The following is an 11,100-nucleotide window of genomic DNA, read 5'->3' on the forward strand; positions in this document are numbered from 1 at the left end:
GATAAATTATAAAGTGAAGAAAGACATGAGAGTAGAGAGAACTTTTATTCTAATACTTGTGATGAAATCATCAAACTTTACAATACATAATATTCACTATTTATACTAGACAAAGAAGATGAAAGGTGATGTATGATATGAATGCTCATTATAGTGGTGTATAACTATACTCATAAAACTCATAATAATGTTTGCTATAATGTTCACTAATTATGGAGAGTAATGGGGGAATATGGAGAATCCAATAGTCATTCACTAAATAATAATTCATAACACTCCCCTTTGAATGACGATTGTATCATGCCTCGTTAAAACCTTAATCGGTAAAACCTCATGGGAAAACCCTTTATCAAGGAAAAAGAGTACATGATTAATAATAGATATTGGAAACAATTGCCTCGTTAAAAACCTTGCTAAGAAAACTCAGTGGGAAAAACATAGCTAAGGAAAAAAGTACAATATGTTTCCAACTCCCCCTGATTAGCACATCACTTGATTTTCTTGAAGCACCGCATAACAATGTTTCGTACCATCTTTTCAATTTTCGATGTAGGAAGTGCTTTAGTAAACCAATCGGGAAAGTTGTTACTGGATTGAATTTTCTAGATGTTGATGCCACACTCTTTTTGAAGATCATGAGTGAAAAAAAAAAAAAAAAAAAAAAAAAAAAAAAAAAAAACTTTGGTGATATACGCTTGGTTCTGTCTCCTTTGATAAATCCTTCCTTGAAAGGAGCTATACAAGTTGTATTATCTTCTTATAGTATGGTTGGAACATCCCTGTTAGAAGTTAGACCACAAATCTTGCAAATGTATTGAGTTAAATTTCTTAACCAAATACATTCATGACTTGCCTTATAAATTGCTATAATCCCTGCATGGTTAGAATACGTAGCAACTAAAGTTTGTTTAACAAAATGACAAGAAATTACGTTACCCCCACAAGTGAATAAATAACCTATTTGGGATCGAGCTTTTTGGGGATCAGATAAATATCCATCATCTGCATAACTAATTAACTTTGCATTTTATGAATTTGATTAGTATAAATTCATATCCAATATACCTCGAAGATATCAAAGAATGTGTTTGACTGTATTCTAGTATCTTCTTGTTGGACAAGAACTATATCTTTCTAATAAGTTTACGACAAAAGATTTATCAGGTCTTGTATTAATAGTAATATAGTTCTTTGGGAACAAGAAGATTTTCATGTTTTTTATGATGCTGAAATTGGTCCTTTTGGCATCTAAGTGCCTCACTGCCATCAGGGTACTCAATGGATGTGAGTTATCCATATAAAACCTTTTAAGCACCTTTTCTACATAACTAGATTGATGTATAAAAACTCCATTTTTGGTGTGCTCAATTTGAAGACCCAAACAAAATTTCGTTTTACCAAGATCTTTCATTTCAAATTTTTCTTTCAAACAAGAAGTGCCATTTTCCAATTCTTCAGGAGTTCCAATTATGTTCAAATCATCTACGTAAACAGCAATTATCACAAATTCTGATCCAAATCTTTTTATGAATACACATGGACTTAATGGATCATTTTTATAGCACTCTTTCAACAAAAATGTACTAAAACAATTGAAACACATACGGCCAGATTGTTTCAATCTATACAAAGATTTATTTAATTTTACAAAATATACTTTACGAGAATTAGAAGTTTGTGCTTCTGGCACCTTAAACCATTCTGGGATTTTCATATAAATATCATTTTCAAGTGAACCATATAAATAAGCGGTAAATACATCCATTAGACACATCTCCAGTTTTGCATATGTTGTTAAACTTATAAAATAAATGAATGTAATTGCATCAACTACCGGAGAATACGTTTCTTCATAATAAATTTCGGGCCTTTGGGTAAAACCTTGTGCAACAAATATTGCTTTATATCTGACAACTTCATTTTTCTCGTTTCTTTTGCGCACAAATACCCATTCGTGTCCCACTGTTCTTACTTTGTTTGGTGTACGGACTACAGGTCCAAAAACTTTTCGTTGAGTAATATAATTAAGCTCTTTATTTATTTCATCTTTCCATTTGGGCCAGTATTTTCTATTCATACATTAATCAATAGATTTAGGTTCAACATCCTCATTTTCATTATAATCGCGTGCGGAACATGATATGAAAAATTATCGTCGACATCTATCTTATTTCGGTTCCATCTTATTCTTGTCATGACATAATTTATTGAGATCTCATCATTTTCATTTTTTTCAGGTACCTTATTTTCTTTTGTTATGTCATTAGGCTCTTCTAGAGCTTCATTAATCTTTTCAAGAGATTCTGTTTTCTCTTTTGGACCATCAATTGTATTTGCTTCATTTCATTTTCGAGAATTTTTATCTTTGGAACCGGCTGATCGTCCACTCTTCAGGCGTGCCTAAGATTCATTTGCAGTTGTATTTTTTTTCTTCCTTCTGGGATATCAATTCTAACTTGAGTAAGTATAGCTGGTATATGAGACTTTGTTACCCACTTAGGGTCAGTAAATGCTTCTGGCAATTGATTTGCTACATTTTTTAAAGGAATTATCTTTTTTATTTCAAGTTCACATTGACTTGAATGAGGATCTAAAACTGAAAGTGACAATTCCTTTCAAGAGATTTTATTTTCCAGTTTCTTTATTTCTCCCCCTAATGTTGGAAAATATGATTCATCAAAATAATAATCATCAAATATAGCTGTAAATAAATCTCTAATTGATGATTTTAAATATTTTACTATAGATGGAGATTCATATCCAACATAAATTATCATTCTTCTTGAGGACCCATTTTTGTGAAGTGAGGTGGAGAAATGGGTACATAAATTATACATCCAAACATCCTTGGATGGTAAATAATTGGTTACTGACCGCAAACCAGTTGAATAGGGGAGAACTCATGATAACTAGTTGTCATTATGCATATAAGTGATGTTGCATGTAGAATTGCATGCCCCATTTCAATATAGGAAGTTTAGAATGCATTAGTGATGGTCTTGCAATTAATTAAAGGTGTTTGATTAACGACTCAGCTAAACCATTTTGTGTATGAACATATGCAACATGATGTTCAATAGTTGTCCTAATCGACATGGAATAATCATTAAAAGATTATGATGTAAATTCTCCAACATTGTCAAGTCAAATTTTCATAATTGGGTAATCGGGAAAATGTGCCCTTAGGCAAATTATTTATGCAAGTAATCTTGCAAAAACCTAATTATTACTAGACAACAAGCACACATGTGACCATCTAGTTGACGCGTCAATTAAAACCATAAAATATATAAATGGTCCACATGGTGTTGGATGAATTAGTCTATATATATCCTCTTGAATTCTTTGTAAGAAACTAAGACTTTCATACCCAACTTTGTTCAATGATGGACTGGAAATTAATTTTCCTTGAGAGCATGCAAAACAATTCATTATCTTGAAAAATCTTTTGTTTTTTCAAGGAATGACCACTCGAAGTTTCATTTATTCTACATACCATAATTGATCCAGGATGGTCCAACCGGTCATGCCAAACTATGAAGGTAATATCATACCTTTTTTATTTTCAATAGCATGCATTATTATAATATTTTCAATAGCATGAATCATTGTAATATTTGTATAGTACACTCCGGAGGACAATACAAGTAATTTTTTCAAAAAAAACTTTTCTTATCCGATATCATTTTTGTAATGTTGAGATAATTTTTATTACCATCATTAGTTGTTTCAATATGATATCTGTTAGACCGAATATCCTTAAAACTTAATAAATTTCTCGATGATTTTAATGAAAATAATGCATCACCAATTGTAATTATTATCACTTGTGGTAATACTATATTCGCTCTTCCGGAGCCTTCAATCTTGGTGATTTAGACGAAAATAATGTATCACTAATTTGTAATTATTGTCCCTTGTTGTAATATTATATTCGCTCTTCCGGAGCCTTCAATGATTTTTGCATTACCTGTTATTATATTAATATTTTCTTCTCTAATTGATAAGTAAGCAAAATACTTTTCATTATTAAAAATGTTATGTGTTATTGCATTGTCTGCAAGAAATATATCTTCATTATTTCTTTTGCGAATATCCATATTTCTTTTCAATAAATAAATAAAACAAAAGAAACATTCGACTTACAGAAATAAAGTCATATTTTATTAATTTGGGAAGATTGTGACGACATCATTTCTCATGAAACAAATATGACATAAAAATATATTAAATGTCATGAAACAAAACTACACATTATTCTGATCAATCACCATCCATATCACCACTTGTCCCTTTTAAATAGACAAGAAAATCGACAACATCCAAATGTGTCATTTCTGGTTGGTCTTAATGAATATCACTTTGAAAAAAAATTGTTTCGATATTTTTCTTTATATTTTAGAGAAGTTTGATAAAGATTAACAAAATGTTTTGGTAAGAGGCATGTACAAGACCAATGATCGGTCATTCCACATCAGTGACAAACATTTTCAACTTTCTTTTTTGCCTTGACCACTTTTATCATTAGGATGTGGATTTTTGCTATTTTCCAACTTCTGGTGGTTACTTGTAATATTGTTTTTTTATAATAATTATGATAATCTCCACGACCTCGGTTAGACCCATGACTATTATGATTATATGATGTTGCATTCACTTCAGGGAATGCACTAGAACCGATCAGGATTAATTGGTGATTTTTCATCAATAACTCATTGTTTTGTTTAGACACAAGTAGACATGAGATTAATTCATATTTATTTTAAACCTTTCTCATGATATTGGTACGGCAGGAACATGTTAGTACTATGAAAACTAGAGAAAGTTTCCTCTAGCAATTTTTTCCATAATGAAAATAGAAATCAAAATAAAGACTTATATGTTAAGGAATTGTTAGTTAAGAAACTCCATAAAATAAGTTGTAAATATTGTACATGTAAATTATAAAAAAAATACATACCTGAAAATTACAAGAACAATAAGGAGTTAGAGCTCTATGGTAGAGTCGTGTTGATAACGTGTTATAAAATATGATCAAATAACAAGATAAATTATAAAGTAAAGAAAGATATGAGAGTAGAGAGAACTTTTATTCTAATACTTGTGATGAAATCATCAAACTTTACAATATATAATATTCACTATTTATACTAGACAAAGAAGTTGAAAGGTGATGTATGATATGAATGCTCATTATAATAGTGTATAACTATACTCATAAAACTCATAATAATGTTTGTTATAATGTTCACTGAGTATGAAGAATAATGAGGGAATATGAAGAATCCAATAGTCATTCACTAAATAATAATTCATAGCAATATATATTTTTTTAAATAATTAAAATAGTAAGACATGTTGCTATAATAGTGACTTTGCTATTATTCGGCTGCCAAAATATATCAAATTGTTGTGTTTTTTTGTTGAGATTTTTTTTATATTATTAAAATGTTATAATAAAAAAATAAAACAGTCCTTTCAAGCTATCTAGAACAGAATCCACAATAAAACCTTTAAATAGGAATTATTTTTGCAACTTGAAAATTTTTTAGACCTTAATAAAAAAAATTCAAACCACAATGACCATTTTTGGAGTTCTCTTTGTTGTATTCTATTGATATATAAGCATTTAATTGCTTATAAAAGCGTTACTATATCAAAAAGTACATTTGCTTATTATCCAATACGTAAATGACATTGTTTTTATACTCATATATAATGACAACATTTTTACTTAAATTTTTGTTAACTAACCACTATTCTCAAGTAAAAAAAAAAAGTTAAAAATAATTACAGCTGGACCAATCCGCTCAGCTGCCATAAATTACAACATCACAAGTAAATAAAGCAAATTCTATCAAATAAACGGAAAATAAACAGTTCCACAAAAACAAGCATATGAAATTATGAATGATCTAAAATCTTAAGACGAATTAACAAAGCGTTGAGCAGCTGTTAAAGATAGCTCCTCAAAAACCTGAAAAATCAATACATTACCAAACATGAGTTTCGTTATTATATAATTTAAAACAATCGATGCTGTTAACAAAAAAAAAAAAAAAAAAAAAAAAGAAAAAAGAGAGAGAGAGAGAGAGAGAGAGAGAGAGAGAGAGAGAGAGAGAGATTAAGGTGGGTACTCACAAGCTTCCTATATACATGTTGGAACGCCTTCACGAACCCCTCTGCATCAGCATTCCCAACCTGTAACATAAACAGAGGATAGAACATAACATGACATGACAAAACAAGACAAGACAAGACAAGACAAGACAGACTGTATTTACTTTTTAGCGTGCATTGGACTATGACTCGGACCAGACCGATCTTAACCGGAAAAAATTGCAATTTTTTGTCTACCCAAAAAGGTGGGACCGAGACTCCCTTGTGATTTCTTGTCTTTATAAATGACATTAATGCCCTTCTCATACTCATCATCGAAAATAGCCCTCCCATCTTGTCCCATGTAATAAAAGCAGCTTAAATGTGGGACACGATGGGACAAGCTTTCTAGGGCTATTTCAGATGATGAGGGCATTAACGTCTTTTGTACAATCGAACGGTCGAGAGGGAGTCTCGGTTCCACCTTTTTTGGCTGGACAAAAAATTTGACGGTTGTGCTTTCATTTATTCGTGTATAATATTTAATAAAAATAACAATAGAACTAAATGGAAGAAATAACAATGTGTTTTCATTTATTTATGTATTATAGTTATAGCATCTTAGTTTTAATTCTCTCCGTTACAACAATTTACTTTTGATTAATTTGTTTCTTATTAAGGCATTGAACTATGAAAAATCTACCTAATTATAGCAATTGTACTTTCAAATTTTTCTTAGGAGTGTAAGAAATAGCAACACACATCCATTGATTTTTTTATAGCATCCTACTTTCATTTCTTCCTATTACAACATTGACGTTAAAAGATCTATTTAATTACAACAATGCCATCTAAAAACAAAGCATTTTTCACTCCCATAAATGGGTATGATTATACAAATTATATTTTCCTAATAAGAAAAAAAAAGTACAATGTTGTAATTGGCTAAATTTTTCAAAGTGAAATGCATTTGAATCTTGATAAGAAAAAAGATTAAAAGTAAAAGTAGAATTCTATTATTTAATTTATTCTTCAAACTATAATGCCATAAAATATGAAAATACAATGTTGTAATATAAAGAAATTAAAGTAAGATGTTATAATAAACGTATAAATGAAACTATGTTTAAAATAAAAAATACTATCAACATATTTTCCTACTAAAATCACCATATTGCATAAAAACATTATGAAAAAAAAAAGTTGTACCTTCTTTGCAGCAGCAATCTTTAGTTTCTGCCAAAATGCATCTATTGAAAAGCAACAAATTTACATAAAGATTATATAATAGAGACTACATATTTAGGTGTTGTCCAAACAGAAGGGTAAAATGGTCATTTACTCGCATTCAGACTGTCGGCAACTGGTGGGAAAAGACTAAAGAGTTCATTGAACTGGATAGCTTCCTCCATAAGGATTATTTATTTTTATAATTTACATGAAACCCAAAAAATATTTATCTGTATATCAAGATTTATGATTTAATATCAAGATTACATGGAAATTAATTAATTAATTACCTTGTCCATCAATACCTCCAACTACAGCTTCACTTGATCCCCCTTCAATTTGTGAATTCATCCGCTCTCTTAGCTGTTTTGATTATATAAATTGTTGGAAAAGAGAAATTGAGTAAATAAAATGAAGTTTAAATGTTTAATCCAAATTCAAAAAAAGTTATGATAAAGAAGAAGAATACCCTTCTGGATGCCTGACTTGTTAATTGTCTTTGCATTTCAGACTCAGCCTAAAAATATAAAATTATAACATCAATTAGAACTAATTTGATTACCACCAATAAAATGTTTTTCACAAAATTCAACTTCAGAATGTTTAAGATTTCAGACACTACAAAAAAATGTTTTCTTTTTCACTACTAGATTTGAAATTAAGCTTTCGCTTTGATATACTCTATGTTCTTGAACAAAATTATACTGTAACTTATATCTCCAATTGAAACATAACGAAATCATCCATAAGAATCGTTCGAGATAGACAACAGTAATCAATTCAATTAAACCCTTGCCAGCTTACCCTTATTGTAATTTGTTACAAACTCACGAAAAAGAGCCACATTAAACCTCTATATGTCAAATTAAGGGCTTTTCAATTGCAAAAGTAGATTGAATTTTGTTGCTTATCAATCACCAACAGGTTTCAAACAAAATTATTTGTAGAAAACCTTAGGGTTATCAATTTCATGAATTAATATGGCATAGATGTTATTTGCGAGCGATTTATAAATCAGATACAAAGAAAAATGAAAGATTTACATTGTAATCGCGAGTACGGACAACGGGAAAGAGATGAAGGACCCGTTGAAATTCAAGCTCATCCATGGTTTCCCTTTATCTGCGTTGAAATTTTTGGGATTTTCAGAAGCAACGAACACCGTGTTGTGCACAAATTACACAAGGGATCGCAGGATCGTGTCGCTATACAACCTACGATTCCCGCAGATTACTCAGAAAGATATCGTATGCGTGTCGAAGTTCGCCTCAACAGATATGGATGTTTCAAGAGACCCACTTCAAAACGAATCGTACCGGGTTGTGATCCATGAGTGGCAATCCAAACGAGAACCCGGCCTATCCAACCCAAACTAACTGGATAGGAGTTTGGGTCGAGATTTTGAATTCATCTAATTAAGTAGGTTAACCTATCTAATTCATTTAATTAAATGGAATAGGTTAGGATCTGCTAACCAGTTTAATATTTTTAAATATTTTTTATATTTATATTTATTTAGTATTACTGTTTAGTTGCTTATCATATTTTGATTATTTTTTATTTATAAAAGACCATGAGTTTAGTAATCTATACTTAAATTCAAGTTGGTAAAAGTGATAGTTGCGTTTATAATCTTTGATGCATGTAAATGTAAACACTTATTTGTATTTGTGTTATGGACATATAAAGTTGTTATTGTATAACAATTATTATAACTTTTAAATTGTATGTATTTTTATTTGATGGATTATTTGATTTTTAATGGGTTTTTTGTGAAAATTTAAACGGGTCAACCAGTATTTAACCTGTTTAAATAGGTTGGGTTGGAAAAACAATACAGGTCAACTCAATTTCAATCTAATCACCAAAAAAGTTTGGTTGATTTGGGCATTCTTAACCTGTTTATTTAAATAGATTGGATTGGGTATAGATTTTTAACTCATTTAATTAAACATGACAGTCCGTTTATGATCCAACCCAGGCTCATTGTCACCCCTAGATCCATCATCACGTTTAGTCATTTAGTAGGTTTAAGGTGAAATGTGAATCTATATCCTTTAATTATTATTTTTATTCCATATTCTTTTTTGTTTGTTTTTTTTTTTTGTTTAAAAGACTGTATTTTTTATATAAACTTAATATTTTGAACCAATTTACAATATAGTTCAACTTAACTTTTAGATATATAACTCGTCTCTGGTTCAAATGTCGAATTACACATTTAATCATTATTTTAAAAATTAACTTGAATCATCATTTATATTGTTAAAGTTGCACGATTTGAGTTATTTATATTTAAAAAGAAAAATGACATTCCTTTTTTATCATTTGTCACTCTTTTCTCTTACCCTCTTCCAATTCCTCCCACCCTAATTCTCTTCCAAAATACTTATGGTAATTTATCACCTTTGGTGACTATAGGAAACCCCCGACGACTCCAAGAAACCTTTGGCGACACCATCAAACCAACACCAAATTATTTCTCTAAAGACTCCAACTTGTCTCTCTCACACACACACACTCTCTCTCTCTCTTTCTCCCAGTCATCTATCTCCTTTATCTTCTTCTCAGATTCCAATTTTCTGCTGAACCTGAACAAAAAAGGAAGAATGAATTTTGTAACACCCCGTTTTTGCCTAACAGTATAAATGACTGATTACATAAAATATACTTGATGATATAAGACTATTTGTGATAAATAGTCTTGAAAAAAGTCGTAATAGTCATAGAAGCGAGAACGTACATATAAAGAACGCCTAAATCTGACTTCATTTGAAGAAGTTGTGATTTTTAGAAGTTTCAGCACCACAGTGTACGGCACAGAAACCAAAATAGAGTGTCACACCCCAAAACCGGAACGGCGGAAACGATCGGGGGTGGAGGACATCATGTACAGTATCACAACAAATCATAGTAGTAAACTAGCAACAACAACATCTATTGCATTAATAATATAATTTAATACAAGTGTGTTCTGTGAAGTTTATAAGACATAAAAAATGTAAATCAAAATAAGAAATGAGTCTTGAACAAGCTCCATCTTCTCAAAAGCTGGCATCGGTACCTGTCTACTGATGACCTGAGAATACAAGTTATTTTGAAAGAGTTTATCAGCTTTAAAGATGGTAAGTTCATAAGCATTTTAGTGTCATTGTTTGTATCAAAATGTTTGTAACAATGTTTGAAGTATGAGTTTGTAAATGTTTGTAATTGTTTGTAAATGTTTGTACCTCCTAGAAAATCCTATATTTTCTACTAAAAGTAGCCTTCTACCAAGGCCCGACTGTTTTGTAAGTTTGTTTCTCGTAAAAGTGTATAATTTTCTCAAGTGTGACTATCATTAACAAAATATAGTTTGTACATTATAATTTATGTGAGAAGATCACAAGGTGAATGCAATGGGAAAATAATATAGTACTATAGTGTTGTATTGTAGTAACTACTGTTGTACTAACTACCTTAAACCGGTTATTTATTTAGGTAATATGTGATTTGATTGTACCATACTATCGACTAAAAACACGACGATGAAAGACATCGGAAGTAATGACATTTGGCACCCGTAGACCTGTAGGTCCCACTATAGCTAGCAACAAAGTGTAGGATAGTCCATCCAGTATAGATCTATACGCAAATTCACGCTCTCCCTCCAGGAGACTCTGGTTACAAATCGAGCCATGGTAGTGATGACATGCCCCGAAACAGTGGTTCACATTTATGTTATAGTATACTTGTATATGTATTGTATGTACTAGAGTATTGTTTCTCGTT

At 30.5% G+C, this 11,100-nt stretch overlaps 1 protein-coding gene across 1 annotated transcript; it reads right to left on the bottom strand.

The window, feature by feature from the left end:
- Nucleotides 1-5,767: 5,767 nt before the first annotated feature.
- On the bottom strand, nucleotides 5,768-8,585 carry LOC145030920 (octanoyltransferase). Its single transcript, XM_078979370.1, has 6 exons — nucleotides 8,373-8,585; nucleotides 7,799-7,846; nucleotides 7,620-7,692; nucleotides 7,309-7,349; nucleotides 6,142-6,201; nucleotides 5,768-5,977 (listed from the first exon to the last, which is right to left on the bottom strand). The coding sequence occupies exons 1-6, from the start codon at nucleotides 8,436-8,438 to the stop codon at nucleotides 5,924-5,926; spliced, it is 342 nt and encodes a 113-aa protein (XP_078835496.1). The 5' UTR covers nucleotides 8,439-8,585; the 3' UTR covers nucleotides 5,768-5,923.
- Nucleotides 8,586-11,100: the final 2,515 nt, after the last annotated feature.

The sequence above is a fragment of the Lactuca saligna genome, chromosome 2, assembly GCF_052625555.1.
Source record: "Lactuca saligna cultivar CGN05327 chromosome 2, ASM5262555v1, whole genome shotgun sequence".
Classification (NCBI taxonomy): domain Eukaryota; kingdom Viridiplantae; phylum Streptophyta; class Magnoliopsida; order Asterales; family Asteraceae; genus Lactuca; species Lactuca saligna.

Coding starts and splice junctions, on each gene's coding strand:
- LOC145030920 (XM_078979370.1), bottom strand. CDS start 8,438: ATGGATGAGCTTGAATTTCAACGGGTCCTTCATCTCTTTCCCGTTGTC. Junction 7,693..7,798: donor CAAGTCAGGCATCCAGAAGG/GTATTCTTCTTC, acceptor TAATCAAAACAG/CTAAGAGAGCGGATGAATTC. Junction 6,202..7,308: donor AGATTGCTGCTGCAAAGAAG/GTACAACTTTTT, acceptor TTTATGTTACAG/GTTGGGAATGCTGATGCAGA.